Genomic DNA, 24,010 nt, shown 5'->3' with positions numbered 1-24,010 from the left:
GGGCTCCGTCGGTGACGTCACCCATGTGTGGGAATATGCTGCCTGCTTGTCCTGGGATAATATAAATAACCTGAGCTGGCAGGGATCCCCAAGCTCGTCAACTGAAGACTTCCTCCAGTCCTCTGAAGATACCCTATCATCAGGATTTGAGAATTCCCATAAGTCACAGAAAGAGTATGCTGCTGCTGGCATGTGTTTCAGCCCCGGTGATAACATGGTTAGCATGTTCTATTGGTTAGTAAATGATCCCTAAGAGAACAAAACTCTAGAAAAAAATATATTATGTTAGCCCATTAAAAAACCTAAATGAATAATTAAAAACAACTAAAAACAAAGCATACCTCTAAAAATTGTGAATTCACTTTGAACTCTGGGGGTGGCAGCCCATTATTAACAGCAGCTTGCTTCTTGTCTTCAATACATTTAAAAAGATGTCTCACAGCACGTGGGATAATGCCCTGCTCCTCCTCGATTACATTCACGTCAAAGCCTGTTCCCATTGTATATGTTTTACCAGCACCTGTCTGCATCCAAGAAATACAAGACGGCAGTAGTAAGTGCTAGAAGAAAATTGATCTCGATTTTTGCTGTGGGCAATATAAAAATGCATTTGGGCATGAGCAATTAGTCATATGGTGAGAGCTCTTGTTAACTTACACCATATACTATTTGCTTAATAAAGCGATTTAATTCAAGGCAAGAAAATAAGTACTTTCAAGAGAAAAAAATAAATAATGTTCATCAACAGACTCTAGCATTGAATACCAGCAACATACATAAAACGAAACATCTGAAAACTAAGTTATTCTAAAGTATTTATATTTGTCCATAAGAAAATATATGGACCAACTAGCAATCAGAGTGAATTACAGTAAGGCTTTCTAAGCACTTAAAGAAATAGTAATCACTTCCTATTCCCTGTCTTAGCCTTGAAATCATGAGATTTTTGCATTTTTAGATTTCTAATCCACTGTAAAAACAAAACAAAAAAATGCCTTGTCTACTTATATGTAGTATAGTAAACTTTAAAATGTACCTGTCCATATGCAAAAACAGTGGCATTATAGCCTTCGAAACAGCCTTCAATCAGTTTTTCTGTGCATTTTCTATAGATATCTTCTTGATGTGAATCGATGTCGAAGACGTAATCAAAAGTAAAAGCCTTATCTTTTCCTAGTACCACCTGTGGTTCACCAGGTGTCACTGATGTGCAAATATGGCATCCTTCAATCTTCTCCTTTGCTAACTGAGGTCGGATTCTGAAAGAAAAAAATATTAGATTAGACAGTATATAAACTGAGAAATAACTGTATTAAGTTATACTCCCTTTCACTAGCAGTTAAAGATATAAAAAGGTTAACCATAAAAAGACATTAACGCATAGAAATCTACTTTAATATACAGTCCTGCAGGACCAGGACCCTTCCTCTCCCCCCTCTTATGTGTAAAGCATGCATCCATCTCCCCTCCCCTCTGCAGGACCAATATCCATATCCCTTAAACCCCCATACACTTTTGGTCCACCTCCGCCCCCCCCTCCAGCATGGGTCTGGCCCCCCTTACAGCAACAAATCTTCCTCCTTCCCTCCGCCTCCAAGCAGCAGGCAGCCAGTCCTGACAACCACCCTACCCCCCCTCCGGCCCCCAAAGAAGTAGAGCTGGTTCTGACAATCCCACCCCCCCTCTCTCCCTCACATACCCGAAGCAGTAGATGCAGCCGATGAGCAGAGGAAGTGCCGCAAACAGGCTGCTTCTGGCGAGCCCCAGCAGGGCCTTTCCTCTTAAATATCAGAAGTGACCATTAGACTGGCTCTGATGCTTTGGGGGCTGGAGGGAGAGAAGGTGTATTGTCAGAAGTCAGGACCAGCTGCCACTGATGCTTTGGGAGCTGGAAGGAGGGAGGGAGATTTGCAGCTGCCACTGATGCTTCAGGAGCTGGAGGGAGGAAGATTTGTGTTGTGGCAAAGTAACACAAGAAAATGGAGTAGATTCTGCGCCGTTCACGGAGGAGAGTGTTTATGAGCAACTTGAAAAACTGAAGGTGGACAAAGGATACTGAGGGAGCTCAGAGAGGTTCTGGTGGGTCCTATTAAAGACTTGTTCAACAAATCTCTAGAGACGGGAGTGGTTCCTAGGGATTGGAGAAGAGCGGATGTGGTCCCTAGTCACAATAGTGGTCTTAGAGATGCAGCGGGAAACTACAAGCCAGTAAGCCTCACTTCAGTTGTTCGAAAAATAATGGAAGTGTTGCTGAAAGAAAGGATAGTGAACTTCCTAGAATCAAATGGGTTACAGGATCCGAGGCAACATGGCTTTACAAAAGGTAAATCGTGCCAAACAAACCTGATTGAATTTTTTGATTGGGTGACCAGAGAACTGGATGGAGGACATATGCTAGATGTAATTTACTTAGATTTCAGCAAAGCCTTTGATACGGTTCCTCATAGGAAGCTCTTGAACAAACTTGAAAGGCTGAAGTTAGGACCCAAAGTGGTGAACTGGATTAGAAACTGGCTGTCGGACAGATGCCAGAGGGTGATGGTTAACGGAAGCCACTCGGAGGAAGGAAAGGTGAGTAATGGAGTCCCTCAGGGTTCGGTGCTGGGGCCGATCCTGTTCAATATGTTTGTGAGTGACATTGCTGAAGGGTTATAAGGAAAAGTTTGCCTTTTTGTGGATGATACCAAGATTTGTAACAGAGTAGACACCGAGGAGGGAGTGGAAAACATGAAAAAGGATCTGCAAAAGTTAGAGGAATGGTCTAATATCCGGCAACTAAAATTCAATGCAAAAAAATGCAGAGTAATCCATTTGGGGATTAATAATCGGAAGGAATTGTATAAGCTGGGAGGTGACAGGCTGATAAGCACAGATGGGGAGAGAGACCTTGGGGTGATAGTATCCGAAGATCTTAAAGCAAAAAAGAACCCAGTGTAACAAAGCAGTGGCTGATGCCAAAAGGATGCTGGGCTGTATAAAGAGAGGCGTAGCCAGTAGAAGAAAGAAGGTGTTGATGCCCCTGTACAGGTTGTTGGTGAGGCTCCACTTGGAGTATTGTGTTCAGTTTTGGAGACCGTATCTGGTGAAGGACATAAAAAGACTTGAAGCGGTTCAGAAGAGTGGACCAAAATGATAGAAGGTTTGCACCAGAAGACGTATGAGGAGAGACTGAAAGCCCTGAATATGTATACCCTAGAGTAGGGATGTCAAAGTCCCTCCTCGAGGGCCACAATCCAGTCGGGTTTTCAGGATTTCCCCAATGAATATGCATGAGATATATTTGCATGCACAGCTTTCATTGTATGCTAATAGATCTCGTGCATATTCATTGGGGAAATCCTGAAAACCTGACTGGATTGCGGCCCTCAAGGAGGGACTTTGACATCCCTGCCCTAGAGGAAAGGAGGGACAGGGGAGATATGATTCAGATGTTCAAATACTTGAAAGGTATTAGCGTAGAACAAAATCTTTTCCAGAGAAAGGAAAATGGTAAAACCAGAGGACAAAATTTGAGGTTGAGGGGTGGTAGTCTCAAGAGCAATGTAATAATAATAATAAATAATAACTTTATTCTTCTATAACGCCATAGTCGTAAGGAAATTCTACTGTACGGAGAGGGTAGTGGAGGCCTGGAATGCGCTCCTGGGAGAGGTGGTGGAGAGGAAAACGGTGACAGAGTTCAAAAAAGCGTGGAATGAACACAGAGGATCTAGAATCAGAAAGGATAGTAAATATTGAAGAACTAAGGCCAGTACTGGGCAGACTTGCACGGTCTGTGTCTTTATATGGCCTTTCGGATGAGGATGGGTAGGCAGGGCTTCAATGGCTGGGAGGGTGTAGATGGACTGGAGTGAGCTTTGACGGAGAGTAGTTGGAACGATTGATGAGGTGTGTGCAAAAAAAAATATGCATGAGCAACAAGTTACATACTCCACAAATTTATGAGCAGGTGCGGAGGACGCATTTTTAAACAAATGTAGTTTATCCTTGTACTCTTTATGTATTTTTAATCATCTATGGATATGTTTGTATGTTTATTGATCAAATGGTTTTATTTATTTCCCCAAATTTATTTTTGTTATACGCATTGAAAATATTTGATATTGCGTTTAAATCAAAATCTCAATAAACTTGAAACGAGTGCCCGTGAGATTGTGGGAGGGTTAAATACTCAAAACTTAGAAGAATAACAATTTACTTAAAGTTTTTGCTTCGCCAGCTTTCTGGTATCTTTACATACAGTGGCGTACCTAGCATATGTAACACCCGGGGCCCATCATTTTTTGGCACCCCCCCATCTGTACGAAAAACATGATTTTTAGTAACAAGCCACACGTCACACATGAGTACCTAGGAAAAGGCAGCATCATACATATTGCAGTGAGCAGTACATCAATACACCCATTGTAAAACTAAACAAGCCAGACCAGCACAGATCAATCCTACACCGTCAATCCTAACAGAAAACCATGTCTTTCGAACACACAGAACACAGAAAACACCTTCGCCTAGTATGGAATATGTCATCACAAACTAACCCCTCCCCCTTTTACAAAACTGTAGTAAGGATTTTAGCCACGGTGGTAACAGCTCTGACGCTCATAGAATTCTGAGCATCAGAGCTGCTACAACCACGGCTGGCGCTAAAAAACGCTCCACAGCTCTAGCTCAAGGGTGCCCAAACCTTTTGGGCTTGCGAGCTACTTTAAAATGACCAAGTCAAAATGATCTACCAACAATAAAATTAAAAACACAAAGCACACTATACGCTGAGAAAATGTTAATTATCATTCGTATTCTGGGTTTTTTTCAAAGAGGTCAAGGCAGATGACTCTATGCATTGTCACCTCAGTAACAACCATACAAAAATAGACAAATATACCCACCTTCCTTTTTATTAAACCACAATAGCAGTTTTTAGCACAGGGAACTGCGCTAAATGCCCAGCGCTGCTCTCGATGCTCATAGGCTCCCTGCGCTAAAAAACACTATTGCGGTTTAGTAAAAGGGGGCCATAGTGCAAAATATAGACAGCATATATAAATTCAGACACATTTTGATCACTAAATTGAAAATAAAATCATTTTTCCTACCTTGTCTGGTGATTTCAAGAGTCTCTGGTTGCACTTTCATCTTCTGACTGTGCATCCAATCTTTCTTCCCTTCTTTCAGCCTGTATGCTTCCTCTCTTCCAGACCTCATTCCCTCCCCCAACTTTTTTTTCCTCTCTCCCTGCCCTTTCTTTCTTTTTTCTCTCTTGATGCCCCCTTTCTTTTTTTCTATTTCCCTTCTATCTCCCTGCCTGCCCCCTTTCTTTCTTTCTTTCTCCCTACCCTCCACAAAGCCACTGCTGCCACCATCGGGGGAAAAAGGCCCCAAAGCCACCGCTCCAACCATCGGGAGAAACAGGCCCCAAAGCTACCGCCACGGCTGCCCCAAGCTCTCTCTGCTTCCCCCAGACGTCAATTCTGCCGTAGGAGAGGAAGTTCCGCCCAGCCAGGCAGCGATTGGCTGGCCCGAACTTCCTCTCCGACTGCAGCCTTAGGAGGGTGCACAGCCGGGGCGGACCCCTCCCCCCTTGGTACACCACTGAAGACTTGGCAGCGGCTCCTCTCACGAATCCCCACCTGCGTCAGAAGTCCGATGCAGTCGGGGATCCTGAGAGGAGCCACCGCTGCATCTTTCAAATTTAAAATACCCCTAAGGCCGCAGCCACTTCCTCTCACCTCCGCCCGCCCTCGAGTGAGCGACAGGAGACAACGTACGAGCGACGCCACTGAAAATAGTGAGCGATCGCTCATGCGCTCAGCTTAGAGGGAACACTGGTTGGAACCCAAGCATAGTACTGGGTAGAGTTTTGGATTCTTGCTCAGAAATAGCTAAGGGGGAAAAAAAAAAAATTTTAACTGAATCAGGTTGGGCAGACTGAATGGACCAGACGGGTCTTTATCTACTATGTTACTTCGGGGACAGGAAGGAGAGAGAGAGGGAGGGAGGGTCAGGAGCATGACTTTGGCGATTGTCTGAGGCGCCCAGGAGATCTTTTTTTTTTTTTTTGCTGGTTGCTTAAGAGAGTGCCAGTTAGTTAAATACCAGTTAACTGGGATTCTACTGTATATCATATCCAAGCAGCATATTAAAAAAAATAAAAAAAAATTTCACAAATTGGACTATTTTTCAAAAGAGAAAATAATTGTAAAATTAAAGCTAGTGCATTTGCTGCAGGGTTAAAGAACTTTGAAATATGTGCTTGAAGAAAGAGTACACTGTTAACAGTCTTTCCTTAAATTACTCAAAATACTTTGCAAGAGTTTGCCCATGACTGAACTTGAATTTAATCATTTGATATACAGTACTACTCTTTGTAGGAACAAGTACACTCCTCAGTCTTAAAACAAGCATAACAGCAACAAAATGAATTTCTTGATAAATCAGTTAAGCTCGTAATTAAAAAAATAAAACACACACACAATAAAAAAAAGATATGAGAACATAAGAATATGAATATTGGAACAGACCAATGGTCAATCTAACTATCCATTTCCAAAGGTGGCCAATCCAGGTCACAAGCACTTGGCAGAAACCTAAATATTAGCAACATTCCATGCTACCAATCCAGAGGCAAGCAGTGGCCTCCCCCATGTCTGTCTCAATAGCATACTTGTCCAAACCTTTTTTTTAAACCCAACTATGCTAACTGCTGTTACCACATTCTCTGGCAATGAGTGAAAAAAATATTTCCTCCTATTTGTTTTAAAACATGTAATTTCATTGAGTGTTCCCTGGTCTTTGCCCTTTTTGAAAGAGCGAAAAATCGATTCACCTTTTACCCTTCCTACACCACTCATGATTTTATAGATCTCAATTATATCAACCCTCAGCCATTTCCTTTCCAAGCTGAAGAGCCATAACCTCTTTAGTCTTTCCTCATATGAAAAGGATTCCATCTCCTTTATCTAAGATTCTTCCTTTAAGGTTTTCATTTCATTCCACAGAGCAAATATTTGCTTTGATGTACTAAGGAGTTACCCCACCACCACCACCATCATTTTGAGCCTGATGTAATAAGCTGTGCTTTCTTAGTGTACAACACAATCTTGAATAAATTTTAACTACATCAAGAAGTCAGCCCCAAAACACCACCATTTTCTAAGGTAATGGTAGTTGGTTCATATGGATGTCGTCGGCCAAGATTAAGCTGACATCACTGGCATCAGCTGAACTGCTGTTATTTTTCCAAGAAGACAGCAGTGAGATGTGTCTATTGGATACCATTTCAAGATCAGGTCAATAAGATATGTACCTGATATTTGGAAACTATACACAAGGGCCTCCCCATACCAAGTGCAGAGGCTAGGCGTAACCTGGGACATGTGGGTCCTCAATTTGAAAATCCTTAACTGAAGCCAGTGTGATCTTAAAATTTTACTTCACCTATGGAGTTCAATTAAAGTTTCAGTGGTAGTCTGAAAACAAGATACTGCACCATTTTATACATCAGAAATAATTCCATATTCAGACCAGGATGTCTCTTTCACTACTAATTGCTCTTAAGATCACTAAGATTAGCATAGCAGTTTACTTTTTTTGTGCACAAAGCCTAAACTGGAAGCAATCCACTACACTGAGATTAACATAGTTCATTATATTGGGCTGTAAGTTTTTTACTAGTCTCAAGTTAAGAATGTATAGTATGCAACTGAGATAAGTCATGGTTTTGTATAATCGCATGAACTGTAATGATAAAAAGTTGTGGCTCTAATTTTCCAATTTAAAAAAGAGCTGAGTCATAACTTTTTTGGAAGATCTGATGACAGGAATAAGGTGAATGGTTTGGTGGGAAAGGGCAAACAGCTTATAGTTGTTTAAGTTATCATAGCCCAACCCTGAACACTAGACATAAAAAAACAAAGTATAATACCTATAAAACAAACAAACAAAAGATATAGAAATAATAAAACGTACTTGTTCACTCATAAAGGACTTACTATACTCTGAAGAATTTATCTGACTGTACTTTAAAATTTCAAATCCATGTGAAAAAAGTCATTTTAAAACTACCAGTAGATACATATTTTCAATAAAATCAAGAAACAAGAATAGAAATGCTGTTTGTTTGCTCTGAAACCACTGATAAAGCTAAAAACAGGAAAGTTAAAAAAAACAAAATAAAACAGGTAAAAGTGGATATTCAGGGAATGTAAACAAATGGGTGGGGTGTGAAACAGAGATAGCAAAATCTCAGTGCTTGCTGTCTTTAGCAGTACTGCACTTAAATGTGCTCATACCTGTTTGAACAGCAGAAGAATTCTTTAGGCATTGAGGTATTTGAAATACAAATGCAAATCAGAAAGAGCAGCACAATTCTTAATGTTCTAGAATTTTTCCATGAAAGTCTGAAAATACTATACTGGAGTACCTTTATGTGACAAAAGTTCAGCACAATCAGCATGAAAGGAAGGCACTCGACAAGCATTTGATTCATTAGCATGCCTTTAAAAATGTAATAAGCACTTTCACAAAACCGCAAAAGTTTTTAGTGCCACCTGGTGCACAGAATGCTCCGCACTGCTCCGACATGCATAGAGTTCCTATGAACATCGGGAGCAGCGCAAAGCATTCAGCACACCGGCTGGTACTAAAAACTGCTTTCACGGTTTTGTAAAAGGGGGGAGGGGTAAATGAATTTATTTTTGACATTTATTTTTCTAAAACAGAGATTTATGCCGCATGTACCCAGCACATAATGTCCATTTCTCCTGTATTTTAGAAAAGCTTCTAACATTGCTTTAAAATACTAGTGAAAATTGAACTGAACATTTCAATTCTGACTTCTACATCCCTTCTGTAATGGGGCTGCACATGTATTCATTGGCATCTTACAATTTACCATACTGTGATTTAAAATTAGGATTGCTGCATGGGGCATAGATTGGTCAAATGCTGTATTAATCTCATATGTATTGGACATCTTACAGTACAGAAAAATAATGCATACTTTAAAAGATGTTTACATCAGAAATGCATTCCACAAAGGAGATTTGAAAATGTCAAAACAATGGCAAGTTAATATCTCCATGCAATTCAATCTCATGGAAAAAATGAACACCTAATTATATTTTCTCTATTATGCAGGCTGCTTTTCTTGGTTTCTTTCCAAACCCCACCTTTTACAGACAAACACCTTGCTGCTCCAAAACAAACAGCAAAATACATGAAGTGAAAAAAATATGGAGGTTCATTATTAGATAAACAACAAAAATGTGGGGTGAAATAACTATTATCAAAGATCATAAATAAATAATTCATTAATCAATACTGAAAAGAGTGGTAAGGCTGAGCTTTCATTCAAAATATAAAACTCATTTGTGGTAAGACCTCAGAAATTCATTCCCCAACTCACTATAGGGCAGCCTAAGATGATCCATTCAGGAGATTAATTTATTAATCACCGGTCAATCACCACCTCCAACCTTAATGCAAAATCTTATCATGTTAAAACAATAAATATTATAAATATCATAAATATTCTATAAACATTTTAAGTGTGGAACTTAGCTTCAAACAGCAATGAAACTTCACAATCGGGGATGGAGCTGAGGAAAATGATTGATGCCTTCTGCAAGGAACTTGCAAGTTGGGGTACATAACCAGGCGTAAGGAATTGGATGCTGTTTGCACAGGAAGGTATGTATTATAAGCCATAGATTAAGAAAAGTACACAATCAGCACAACTTCCGTGCTAAATGTTTATGCATAAAGAGAATACAAAAAAATCTCCCAATTACAGAGTTTCTGTTTTTTAAGTATTAGGATGTAGAGGTAAATCAAAGGCTCAACAATGTCATACGATTATTGTAGATCTTCATAGTGATCAGGTTACATGAAAAGGGATAGAAATAAATAAATATTTTCTACAGTACAGTAGAATCCCAGTTAACAAGTACTCAACCAATTGGCACTCTCAACTAACTGTAAAAAAAAAAAAAAAAAAAGAATTGTTCTCCTTCCAGCCCCCAAAGCAGCATTAGTAAGTCCTGACCTGACAATCCCTCCCTCCAGCCCCAGAAGCAACAGCTGGTCTTGACCTAACAAATCCCCCTCCCTCCCTCCAGCCCCCAAAGCAACAACAGCAGCCAGTCAGCAGAGCCAGTGCTGTAAACAGGTTGCTTGTAGTCAGTCCCGGCAAGGCCTTTCCTCTGCCGCATCACTTCTGATGCAGCAGAGGAAAGGCCCTGCTGGGGCTGGCCATGAGTAGCCTGTTTACAGTGCTACCTCTGTTAACCAGCTGTCACTTCGGGAGAGCCATAGTTAAGAGATACTGGCTCTACCCACATGGAGGGAGGGAGGGCAGACTGGGGGGGGGGGGTTGAGATGGACCAAACATGTGTGGGTAGAAGAAGGGACATAGATGCTGGACTTGCAGGGTGAAGGGCAGGGGAGGGGTGATGGATGGATGCTGGACCCATAAATGTCGGGGGGGGGAGGGGAGAAGGGCAGGGGAGGGAGGGAAAGTGACTCAGACCAGAAAGGAGGGTGGGAAGGGAGGAACAGATGCTGACCCTATAAGTGGGGGTGGGGGATGTTAGAGAGCGGAAGTGACTCAGACATGAAAGGTGAGGTGGGAAGGGAGACAAAACTATTTTTATAGTAACTCTCAAGCAACCAGAAACTACATTTATCCGGCATCTACCAATCCCCACGGGTGCTGGATAACTGAGATTCTACTTGTACAGCACAATAAAACTGTGGAAACATGCCTCTTATCATATAAAGCTTTCATCCAAAAGAGACCATACAAACAGTAGAATAGCTAGAGAGACTGGCACCCAGGACATTGGCACCCAGCATAGCCACACCATGCACCCCCACTCTTCCCCGCTGCTTGATTATAAATTGTAACAATCCTTTTTATTAAATCTAACATCTGTTTTAACCCTTTTAATATGCGTTAAACTGTAGAGAGGGTTTGAGGATACTGTAGATTCTAAACTGAATGAACAGTGTCCCTTTAAGAAGTCATCTTTTCTGAAGGTCTGCAAAATGTCACATCTTATTAGAATGATTACAATAAATCCAAAATCAGGTAAATTAAATTAGAGCAGAGCAAAGGAGATATTATGCATATGTAACTAATTTATCTGGAATTCTGTTTCCTGTGCATTTGCTCTCTAGTTCCACACTGATACAAATTAGGATTAAATTTTCCAATAAAGCTATTTCTTCTATATCTTGCCTCTAGTAGCTAATTTTATATATAATGATACCATCAATGAGAAAATAGCCAAGAATACTATATCTGCCTCCCATAAAAGTACCATACATAGGAAGAGACAAAATAGAAAAGGACTGGGTTGGGAAGACAGAACAAAATCAGTCCTCAAAGGCTATAACCTAGTCAAGTTTTCAGGATTTCTACTGTGAAGTATGAGATATGTCTGAAGGCACCATATGTAAACAGATCTTATTCATATACATACATATAGACAATGTACTTACTACCTGCATTAGTAGTTCTGAAATCTGTCCAAAAAGCACCAACCAATCAGGATTTCAGATTACCTATGATGAACATGCATGGGAGAAATCTGCATACAATGGACATGGTGTATGCAAATCTCTCTCAAGCACATTCATTGCTAATATGTTTATTTAAGATTTGATATAGTGCTCCTGCGGTTTACAATGTATCAAACTAAAATGAAATTAGGTACTTGAGAAAAACTACCCTATCTGTCCTGAAGGCTCACAATCTAGCTAAAGTACCTGTTACTAAAAATAAGCAATAACAACATATAATACATTTCCAAGATCAAAAATCAAAGAAACAGAAAATTTAAAATAAGATAAAACAAATTTAAGAGATAGAAAAGTCTCTGAAGAGGCCTGATAGCAAACTGTCATATTTTAGTGCAGGTCTTAATACAGCTCCCGGCACAGCACACTTCACAGATCCGTCACTGGCAAAACTTGAAAGCATCAAAGAAATTAATATTTCTAAAACATATCCACTAAAATTGTTATCTGAAATAAATAAATCCAAATGAACACAAATCAGTACAAATTAATATAAATTAATTCAGATTGCGGTCCCCATTCCATTATTCAATTCTGGAGAGCTTTTAGATGTCTCTTAAAATTTTGAAATGATTCTTCCTTCCTTAACTCTACTGTTAAATTGTTCCACAATATTGGAACTAAGTAGAAAAATGCACCATTTCTGGTTGAGGCAAGGTGAGCCTTTGAAATATGGGGAACAGCTACTCTATTGTCATTTAAAGATCTCAACGAGCGACTAGGTGTGTAAAATAACACTAGATTAGAGAGATATAATGGTTGTAACTCAAATAATGCCTTATGTGCCAGCATTAAGATTTTAAATTTAATTCTAAATTTCATTGGTAACCAATGAAATGTCAAATATAATGGAGTAACATGATCATAGATCATAGATCTAACAGCCGAACTGCTGTATTTTGTACTGTTTGTAAACGTTTCAGTTGCCCAACTGTTATTCCCGCATATACCAAGTTGCCATAATCCAATTTAGGTAGAACAAAAGCATGGATTAAAGTATGTAACAATTTCTCATCCAGGAAACCTCGAATAGCTCTAAGCCAGTGGTCTCAAACTCAAACCCTTTGCAGGGCCACATTTTGGATTTGTAGGTATTTGGAGGGCCTCAGAAAAAATAGTTGTCTTATTAAGGAAATGACAATTTTGCATGAGGTAAAACTCTTTATAGTTTATAAATCTTTCCTTTTGGCTAAGTCTTAATAATAATATTGTGATTTATAGCTAAAGAGACATATGATCAAGAAACTGTTTGATTTTACTTTTGTGATTATGATAAACATACCGAGGGCCTCAAAATAGTACCTGGTGGGCCGCATGTGGCCCCTGGGCCGCGAGTTTGAGACCACTGCTTTAAAGCTGTTTTAATGCCCCAAATCCTTTTGCAACTGTAGATGAAACCTGCTTCTCAAAATTCAAATGGCAGTCAATTATAATTCCCAAATACTTAAAACTAAAAATCCTGAAAACTTAATTAGCTGATATCCACCAAAATCCATCTCTTCTTTTTTTTTCCTTTAATTTTTTGTTTTTAACAAATTCAACAATAATTCATTGTGAGGCACTCATTTATCAAGTTTCCAAAAGAAATAAAATAAGAGGCATTGAAACATTTAGAACTATTATAAAACAGAAGAGTGCTTAGGGAGCTGAGTGCTTAGGGAGCTGAGTGATGTCTTGGCGGAGCCACTGTCCGCGCTCTTCAACCTCTCCCTTAGTACAGGCAGCATCCCATTGGACTGGAGGACGGCTAACGTCATTCCACTCCACAAGAAAGGCTCAAAGATGGAGACAGCAAACTACAGACCAGTGAGTCTAACATCGATAGTGAGCAAACTAATGGAAACTCTAATTAAACACCAATTGGATAAAATCCTGGATGAAAAGAATCTAAGGGATCCCCGACAACATGGATTTACTAAGGGGAGATCATGCCAATCCAACCTGATCAGCTTCTTTGATTGGGTGACGGAGAAGCTGGATATTGGGGAGTCCCTAGACATCGTGTACCTGGACTTTAGCAAAGCATTCGATAGTGTACCACACCGCAGGTTGCTGGGTAAGATGAGTTCTATAGGATTAGGTGACACATTGACGCAATGGGTTGGGAGCTGGCTTGGAGGTAGGCTTCAAAGGGTGGTGGTGAATGGCACCCCCTCCGAAATGACGGAGGTGATCAGTGGAGTGCCACAGGGCTCGGTCTTGGGCCCAATCCTATTCAACATCTTTATAAGGGACTTGGCAGAAGGGCTTCGAGGTAAAATAACATTATTCGCCGATGACGCCAAACTAAGTAATGTAGTGGGCAAATGCACAACAGACGAAGATTCAATGCCCGACAACATGATGCACGACCTACTCCTGCTGGAGCGCTGGTCTAAGACATGGCAACTCAACTTCAATGCCAAAAAATGCAAAATTATGCACCTGGGCAGCCAAAATCCATGCAAGTCTTATACCCTTAATGGCGAGATCCTAGCAAAAACGGTAGCAGAACGAGACTTGGGGGTAATCGTCAGTGAGGACATGAAGTCTGCCAATCAAGTGGAGCAGGCTTCATCCAAGGCAAGACAAACAATGGGTTGCATACGAAGGGGTTTCGTCAGCCGTAAGGAGGAAGTCATTATGCCATTGTATAGATCCATGGTGAGGCCCCACCTGGAATACTGTGTGCAATTTTGGAGGCCACATTATCACAAGGATGTGCTGAGACTGGAGTCGGTGCAGAGAATGGCCACCCGGATGGTCTCGGGACTCAAGGATCTTCCATATGAAGAACGGCTTGACAAATTGCAGCTATACTCGCTCGAGGAGCGCAGAGAGAGGGGAGACATGATCGAGACGTTCAAGTATCTTACAGGCCGCATCGAGGCGGAGGAAGATATCTTCTTTTTCAAGGGTCCCACGACAACAAGAGGGCATCCGTGGAAAATCAGGGGAGGGAAACTGCGAGGAGACACCAGGAAGTTCTTTTTCACTGAAAGAGTGGTTGATCGCTGGAACAGTCTTCCACTACAGGTGATTGAGGCCAGCAGCGTGCCTGATTTTAAGGCCAAATGGGATAGACACGTGGGATCTATCCACAGAGAAAGATAGGGGAGGGTCATTAGGGTGGGCAGACTAGATGGGCCGTGGCCCTTATCTGCCGTCTATTTCTATGTTTCTATGTTTCTAAGAACATAATATAGTACGAGCTATAACTGGTATTACTTTGGACATTCATTATCCTTAGCTCTGAAGTAAAAAAAACAAACAAACCTGTACAAACAACTGAGAGAGTTGTCTATTTAGTTCACCCCATCCCACCTTGTGTTCTTTAAGCAGAAAACTTGTGAGGAGCCATAGTTGTAGTACATTCACACATTAAGGAAAAATTATGTCCTACCTATTCCTTTTCTTTCCTTTAGATGCAGCAGATGAATCCAGAGACCAATGGGATAGCACATACCTACCAGCAGGTGGAGATAGAGCCCTGGTTTTCAGGAATATATCTGGATAGAACCCCCTCTTGCCAATTAGTATTGCTCTTGCCCAAGCATCCGGGACAATGCAGCTGCAGCTCAAAAACTTTCCCATAAGAGAACAATAACAAATCTACACCAACCCTAGCACCTTCTCCCCCCGCCAGGGGAGTCACCGCCGAATCCAGACTGGGTGGGGCTCTGAATTCATCTGCGTCAGCAGCAGATAAATCCAGAGACCAGTGGGATGTAGCAAAGCCAACTCAAACTGGGTGGGACTAAAGTACGGCCTCTGCAATGACTGATGCCCCAAAGGACGCCTCTGCTCGCTCAGCCACATCCAAGCGGTAATGTCTACAGAAAGTATTCAAGGATGACCATGTGGTCACTGCAAATTTCCTTCAGAGAAAAACTTCTGGACTCGGCCCAGGACATAGCTAACACCCTAGTCGAGTGAGTATGGAGGGCTTCTGGCAACCGTTTGCCCGCTACCAAATAAGCAGAAGCAATGGCCTCTCGGACCCACCAAGCTACTGAAGCTTTTGAGGCCGCCAGGCCCTTTCTAGGTCCTGAAAATAGAACAAAGAGATGATCCGACTTTCGAAAGTCATTAGTAAGCTGAAGATAGTGCAAGAGAACTCTACGCATATCCAGCAAATATAAAGACAGAAACAAAAAAATTTGAAGTACTCACATGCTCCTGCTCTTACATGTGCTGCAGTGCACAGTGAACTGTGCTGGCACCCGGGGTCAAGCTTTTTTTTTTTTATGGGAAAGAAATCTCCGACTACCGCAGCCTTCTCTTTTTCTCTGCTGGCAGGGCGGGTGGGGAATAGACCTGGGTAGGCCCATGTGTTGCCCCCAAAGTTGACTTAATATGGCCAACACACCTAGGCTCTATTGAAGCCGCAGCAACAGAAGCAAACAGCTTTCCATCCTCAGGAGCTGAAACCAGGAACTAGAATGATAGCAGCCATCCAACCTGCTGAAGATAGAGCATACTAATTGGCAAGAGGGGGTTCCATCCAGATATACTCCTAAAAACCAGAGCTCTATCTTCACCTGCTTGTAGGTATGTGCTATCCCACTGGTCTCTGGATTCATCTGCTGCCGGCGCTAAGAAATGGAATATTCATCTATAAGCGATAGGTTTAAATACCAGCAATCTCAAATAACCACTATCTACAAAAGAGAGAGAAAAAATAATGGGGCAAAACTAGTTACAGCAGTATTAATAAAGGAAAAGAATAGATGGAGCCTCACATATGCTTGACATGAATGAATATCCTGTATCCCAGTTAGCTCAATTATATTCTTTTTTTTATTTTATTTTATTGATTTTTTTCAGCTTACACAAAGTGCAAAAATTATACATTCAAAAATACCAAAGGACAGCACTTAAATACTTGCAAATTAACTGAAACAAATTACCCATCCACTCCCCCATCCCCCCTCCCCCCTCCCCCATTTCCCCATCCCCCCTCCCTCCCTACCTGGATGTATATCTATTAACTAATGACTCTAATGGATTCCAAATCTCTTTGAATCTCTTACTATTTCCAGATTGTTCTATCATCCTTTCATATCTATAGTATAAACAAAGTGTTTCCTACCAAAAAGAAAAATTCAACCTATCTCAATTATATTCTTGTAATAATCCATTTAGAAATAATTTAAATTAAATCGTTAAATTATAGAGAGTATATGTTTGGGCAGGCTGGATGGATCATTTGGGTTTCCATCTGCCATCATTTACTATGAGCTCCTTTTATCAAGCCATGCTAGCGGGGTTAGTGCGCGCAACTTTTAATCACGCGCTAACCCCTGCGCTGGCCAAAAAACTACCGCCTGCTCAAGGCTGGCGTTTGTGGCTAGCGCAGCTTGATAAAAGGAGCCCTATGTATATATTAAGACCAATCTTTAATAGCTAAAGCAAAACAGACCAGAAAATTTTCTGCCTCTGCCAGTTTTTAACCATAAAACAGTCCACATTCACTATATCCAAAAGAAATGCTCCAGACAACCTTAGCACTTATTGCAACAGAAATTGTGCACACAGAAGATGCTCTGTTTTCAAACAGAAGATAGACTGTTCACTGCAATAGTCATCAGATTCAGAGCTGCCAAATTAACTGTTTTTTTTTTGTTTTTGTTTTTTTAAAAAGCACAAATTTTCCTTGGGTTCTCAAAAATAGCAATAACAAATCTATAAAGCTCAGGGATTTGAAAATGTACTTGATCAGGTGAGATTTCTTTTTCTAGCTGACAGTAAAATCCTTCAGCCCTATTCTTAGCTGCAACATATGAGGGGAGACATCTTTGACTCTGAACAATATCTGGGGTGGGGATGAAGGATAGCTCAAAGTGAGGGAAGAGGGAATAGGGAAAAATGGGAGGAGAAAGAAAGCTGCAAGTGAGATGAAGAAAAAGTAAGAAGGCAGAAAGAAGGGAAGAAATAAAAAAAAGAGAGAAAATAGGGCTGTATTAGGGACTTCATGGAATTAGACAGAGGACTGCTCCTGGATGGTGTGAGGACAATCAGGGGATTATACCAGGGTGGGGCAGGAGAAGAAGAAAAGAAGGCTACACCGAGGTGAACTGGGAATATGCACCTGCCAGGGAAGAAATACATATATTCAACATTTATTCTCACTGTCACAGCCCCATTGCTTTTAACCTTTATATTAACCTTTAACCAACACACCTAGCATGCCTTAGTAAAAGGACCCCTAAAATAAAAAATTAAAAGGAGACAATATTAAGCTACTATTTAAGTTTAAAACTATTTTGCTAAAAGCCTATGACTACAACTTAAGGAAGCCCAATGCCTGCAACATACATATAAATAAATAAGAAGAATTATTTTTCAGGCGTTTATGAAGTATCAGCTGTTGCATCTACTGCATCATGCTTTCCTGGTTTAAAAAGATAGATAATAAAACTGTTAAAATGTGCTAGAACTAAAAAAAAATTTTTTTTAAAAAAATATATATATCTAATATAATAAAAGGCTACTCGCGCATGTGCACTCCCATCTGCGTGTTCCGTTTTTCGTGCGCTGTAGGGCACTGCAGGTAGGAGTGCGCATGCGCCAGAATCCCCCCCCCCCGAGACGGATGTTGTCGGCGGCTATTGGTGGTGGATGTGGGCCGCGGTGGCTGTCGGTGGCGGATGTTGGCTGCGGCGGCGGCAGCTGTCGGCCGCAGCAGCGGCAGGCCACGGCGGACAAGAGCTACAGTAAAAATAATTAAGTGCCAACTTCTAAGACCTCAAACCCAAGACTCACAGGATAAAACTAAAAAAAAGGGAGACACAATCCCACCACGTGTCAGCTTGAATAGAAACCTCCAACACCTGCCCCCAAAATGCCAAACAACTGTTTAGAAGAATGATAAGTGAAGTCCTTAAGATCTGGATGTAACACATGGTCAGTAGGGAATGACCAATCCCTACTGATTCAAAAAACTATGCAACTTAACCCGATCAGCCTGTCCATTACTTACAGCCTGGGCACATGCACACACACAGGGAAGTGGTGGGAGAGAAATGGTGCTGCATAGGAGGCAGGGAGAGACAGATAGATAGATAGAAGGAAAAAAGAAAGCCACAGGGGCAGTGAGAGACACAGAAAGACAGACAGACAAAGGGGGCCAGGGAGAGAGACAGACAGCAGGAGGGAGAGAGAGACATATATTCTAGCACCCGTTAATGTAACGGCTAAAATACTAGTATATATATATATATATATATATATATATATATATATGTGTGTAATTATTAATGGATATTGCTTGATTTTTTTTCCCCCTGTGGTTAAAAGCAACTGGGGAAATTAAAAAAAACAAATGTTAGGAACATGCAAGCTTTCATGATCACTAAAGCTGCTCTATTGGTTCTCTTTTAACCACAGGGGGAAAAAATCAAGCAATATCCATTAATAATTACATGCATGTACACTTATGGCTTCAAATCAAGAGAACCAAGAATACAAAATGAACAAAAAATGAATTTATTTTGTTTGAAAACAGAAATCTATTCTTTTTAGATTTTGAAAGCAAGGATACTGAATATTTTCCTTGCTTGAAACACTCATCATGGATTGGAACAATTCTCTCCTTATGAGTACAGCTGCTCACGTGCTCAGAATACTACCAGTCTCTCATAGCTCCAGCTTAAACAAAGCAGCCACACCTGATCCGGGGTTTTCTTTTGTCCTTTAAACTGTTCCACTATCACTCCCTTGGGGACAAAAAGAAGACACTCTGTCCTAAACAAGCCTACCTAGGGTTAAGAAATATCTTTTTTTTTGTCTGCAGGATGAAATATGTTCTTTTTCAGAAGATAATAGTTGAAACTGTACATTTTACCAGCTGCTACAAGAGATCACTCACAGAAACTGCTTTTGGGCTTTAATTCTATCCTACTCTACCCATATTAAAAATATATCCAAGAGTACCACAAAATTCACTGGTATCTGCTCCAACTACAGTGTCACAAGATTTAAGAATTCTGACTTTACCTAAAAAAAGATCCCTTTATTATTTTGGGGAACATTTTTTATTAACTCCCCCCCCCCCCTTTTATCAAGTTGCATTAGAGATTTTTAGTGTGGGCTAGCGAAGTAAATGCTCAGACGTTCATAGGAATTCTATGATCATTAGAGCATTTACCGTGCTGGCCCATGTTAAAAACCTCTAGCACAGCTTGATAAAAGAGGCTGTAAGTTAAAAACAAGTGTGAAAAACATGTGAAGCATAAATCATGCAATTCTTTCCAGCCCCCTCTGCATGCGTGTGTGCCTATGAGTGGCATTTTCAAAACATACATCTACATCCAGTTTAGACGAAAGGCACAAACGTCCAAAGTCAACAGTAAGAAAATGTCTATTTTTGAAAGGCAAACCACCATATAAGTCTAGAATTTATGTTTTTTTTGAAAATCCTCTATCAGGACATCCTGGCTATTGGGACGCCTAGACTGCCAGGACATCTATCTTTATACCACATTTTCAACCAAACTTTCATCCAAGTCCCAAGCGCCCAGAATAAGTCCATTTGGAAATGGGAGGGGCCAGTTCTGTAATGGACTGGCCACCCAAACATGGCAAAAGAGCAGTGGGACACCTGCTGTGAACTTCACATAAAGGGTGCCATATAATCTCACCAAGAACTCTCTTATAGGTTATGGTGATCCTCCCAAAACCCACATGTCTACAACCCCAATAGCCCTTATGGCTGCAGGTGGCACCTACATGGCAGTAGGGATTTGGGTTTTTTTTTTTGCTAGGCTCACATTTTCCACCATAAATGTAGTGGTTAGAGTGGCATTTGGGACTTGCTACTCCTCTCTATGGTTCATTAGTCCACCCACAAGGCTAATTAAGACAACTGAGTGCAGCTCTACTAGGCTTTCCTATACCAGGTGATGATGTTCTGGAGACAGGTATGTACATTTGTATTGATATTTGTGGGTGTGAGGGAGTCAATGAGCACTGGGAGAGTGTGGGGGGTGTCTTGCCTTGAATGCTGTGGTCATCTGGTCAGTTTGGACACCTTTGAGGCACTTAGACCCTTCTAAAACAGGTCTAGTTCCAAACATATAAGTTCCGTCCAGGATGTTTTGAAAAATGTTTATCGTTAATGTCTAATCCACCCTGAGACTGCCCAAAGCCCACCCATAACACGCCTCCATCACGTCTATTTCATGCTCTGAACATACAGAGGCTGGAACACTTCGCCAGATTTACAGAAAGACGGTTTTGATTATCGGCATTTGGACATCCTGGCTATTAGGACATCTAAGTGCTAATTTAGGATGCTTTTTGGACGTCTATGTTTTTTGATTATGGGCTCCCAAGTGTCTGCATATCTATGTACAGCACTGCATATGCCTTTCAGCGCTACAGAAATGATAAATGGTAGTAGCTGGCTGTGACTGGAAAGAGAGAGGTAAGAGAAGGGTAATTTGAAAGAAGGAATTCTCCAACTACTCTGGATCAGTGTTTCTGTACTGCAGCTACTAAAACTACATCTCCCAAAACTAGATAAGGCCATTTTTTTAAGGATTTTATTTTTCTGGAATCCCCAGTCCAATCTGACCTATTTTCAAACTCTGTATATTTTCTCCCAGGTTTACCCTCATGCTAAATACTGTTTCTGTTAAGTTTTTGGAAAATTATTTTCCCTCTGTCTTCACCCTTTATATCAATGCTTATCAATCTTTCTATAACCCTATACATGCAGCTACAGAAAGCTCATGACCCCAGAGGCGCAGCCAATGACGTCCTATGGAAAGCCCACCCAGGTTGTGACCCCAAAACGTAGGTTTCATAAACCCATTTGGAGTCAAGTTTCAAGTTTATTATTATTTGATATCCCGCAAATCAAATCATATCTAAGTGGCTTACAATACAAATATAATACACAGTTTGGGAAACTCTACCTTATATATAAAATATCTTTCCACTGGATAATTTTGATTACCTTTTATAATTCCATTATATCATTTTTGAGATATGGCAAACAGAATTCCACACAATACTCAAGGTGAAATCACACTATGGAGCAACAGAAAGGCAATAAATTAGGGGGGGAAGGGGTGATGTTGATTTCATGGGTAAGGGGAAAGATACCAGATCGCTCTCTGAGAGTAGCAAACATAAATATTACTGCTGTTGCACAAAGTGTAAAACAGCCCACAACTGAAACATTATTTATTTATTTAATTCATTTTTTATCCTGTTCTCCACAAAGAGCTCAGAATGGGTTACAGGTTAACATACAGTCAAGGCAGGTTACAATTTATAATCCTTTTAAAACATTGTGTTCATCCTAACTTTATCTAAACAGAGAATCTAGTACAATATACATTATGTATACCAGGCATGTCCAACTTCGAACAGGTCGTGATCAACTTTTTCCGGCCAAAAGTGCTGGTGATCTACCACCATAAAACTTAAGTTTCAAATTAAATTTTAACCCAATAAAGTTGGAAGATCCACCCCCCCCCTCCTCATTTTTAGTGAACCATCTGACATTTTTGGATGTGATCAGCTGTTAAGCGAATTAAGCAAAAACAAAACAGAGAGACAAAGATCCAGTAAGAACTGCAAGGGGAAATGGAAAGTACATTTTTTCTTAAAGTTTTATTAAGTAATAACTTTCTTTAACTTTTTAATAATTTGTGCTAAATTTAGATCGAGTATTGATCCAAGCTGATCTTGCACATTCTTTAATATTTCGCTCTTCCTCATTAGTGAGCCTGCATTTCATCCACCAGCTTTTTGAAGTTGGGTGAATATTGCGTGAGGGCCAGTCTCAGGGAATCCTGGAGATGTTCATCTGTCATGTTGGAACATTGTGTACTCTGTCATTTTCAGATGGGAAAACGCAGATTCATACAAATAAGCTGAACTGAAACGGGAGTGTACAGCTTCACTGCATCTTCTCAAATTGGGAAATTTGTCTCTAGTCACTAGTATCCTAAACAATATTTGTTGAGCACGGGTCTATTAATATTTCATTTTCAAGAAATAGCTTGTTCAATGAGATAGCAGCTGCAGTTTCTTTAATGTCCACATCTACTTTGAATGGTTATGACAAGTACTCCACAACTGTTCCAATTTTTTGGATAACAAAACAGATTTCTGTCACATACTTCTCGTTCTGAAAAACAAAATTTGGATATTGTCCAAGATGGTCCTACGTATTAGGAAAATGATCAAAAGTGTTGTTTGCAAGGTCAGTAATCATTAGCTCAAATTTGCTCTTGTAGGATGAAACTTTACTCGTCATCTCGCTAATGCATTTATTTTTACCTTGTAATTCAAGAGTCATATCACTTAGGGCTCTTTTTACTAAGCTGTGTTAGGGCATTAATGCGCGCGCACTGAATTGCCATGCACACTAGACCTTAACGCCAGCATTGAGTTGGTGTTAGTTCTAGCCATGTAGCGCGCAGTGTAGTGTGCGGTAATATCCTTCGTGCGCTAAAAACGCTAGCGCACCTTAGTAAAAGGAGCCCTTAGTTCACCTGTAAAGTCAGCAAGAAATGCCAGATCACATTCCTCATCTTCTAACTCTGCTTGGTCATCTCCCCTCTCCTTCAAAAAAAACTTCTTATTTCATTCAGCAAATCACAAAATATTTGCAGAAATTTGTGCCTACTTAGCCACCTTACATCTGTGTGCAAAATGATTTCCGCTGCCCCTTCATAAAGAGTAAGATTGAAAAGCCATCTTTGAAGTGATCTTCCACGAACTGAATTTACAATTTTGAAAATGATGTCCATGATAGTCTTTGTATTGAGTCTCTTGCTTACCAAAACTTGCTGGTGGTAAGAAAGGAAATCTGGGAAGTCATCATGCTGTCTACAGAGGGCTATGAAACCCTTAACCTCACCTGTCATTGTTCTTGCTCCATCATTTGTGATGGAAACAAGTCTATGCAATGGAAGATTACACTTTGTTACAAAAGAATGGAAAGAACTGAATATTTCCTGACCGGTAGTTCTCCCTTTTAAAGAAATCATTCCAAGTAGTTCTTTAACTCTGAAGTCTTCAAAAACTATCCGGATAAAGACCTAGTAACTGGGCTATGTCTCTTATGTCTATCGATTCATCCAGTTGAAATGAGAAAGCAACACAATTTGAAACATCCTCCAACAATTCTTCAGTTGTATCTCCACACATCTTTTCTATTCGCTGCACGACGGTGTTTCTCAACAACTATACTTCTTGAATAGCAGCTATGATCTCTTTCTTATTTTAAATCCTTCAAACAGATTGTCAACTGCTTCAAGAAAACAATCTTTTACAAATTCCCCTTCAGTGAAAGGTTTGCATTTCTTTGCGATCAGGTTGCTAACCTTGAAAGATGCTATGGTTGAATTGACCAAATGTGACCTTGGCTTTACCATCAACTATTGCCGAGTAGCCAATTTTGATTTAAGTTCTTTGAGCTTCAGTTTACGAATTT

The 24,010-nt window shown here is 40.4% G+C and overlaps 1 protein-coding gene across 6 annotated transcripts in view; it reads right to left on the bottom strand.

Moving 5' to 3' along the window:
• KIF21A (kinesin family member 21A) overlaps window positions 1-24,010 on the bottom strand; it is a 230,741-nt gene that overhangs the window by 175,746 nt on the left and 30,985 nt on the right. For all 6 annotated transcript variants that reach the window (XM_033959317.1, XM_033959319.1, XM_033959321.1 and 3 more), the window contains exons 2-3: window positions 1,037-1,259; window positions 342-524 (exon numbers count right to left, since the gene is read on the bottom strand). In XM_033959317.1, coding sequence (XP_033815208.1) covers window positions 342-524; window positions 1,037-1,259 — 406 coding nt within the window. The remainder of the gene's footprint in view (window positions 1-341; window positions 525-1,036; window positions 1,260-24,010) is intronic.

This window comes from Geotrypetes seraphini, chromosome 9 (assembly GCF_902459505.1).
Source record: "Geotrypetes seraphini chromosome 9, aGeoSer1.1, whole genome shotgun sequence".
Lineage (NCBI taxonomy): Eukaryota > Metazoa > Chordata > Amphibia > Gymnophiona > Dermophiidae > Geotrypetes > Geotrypetes seraphini.
The sequence above is the reverse complement of the archived record's forward strand: the minus strand, read 5'-3'. Positions and strand labels throughout refer to the sequence as shown.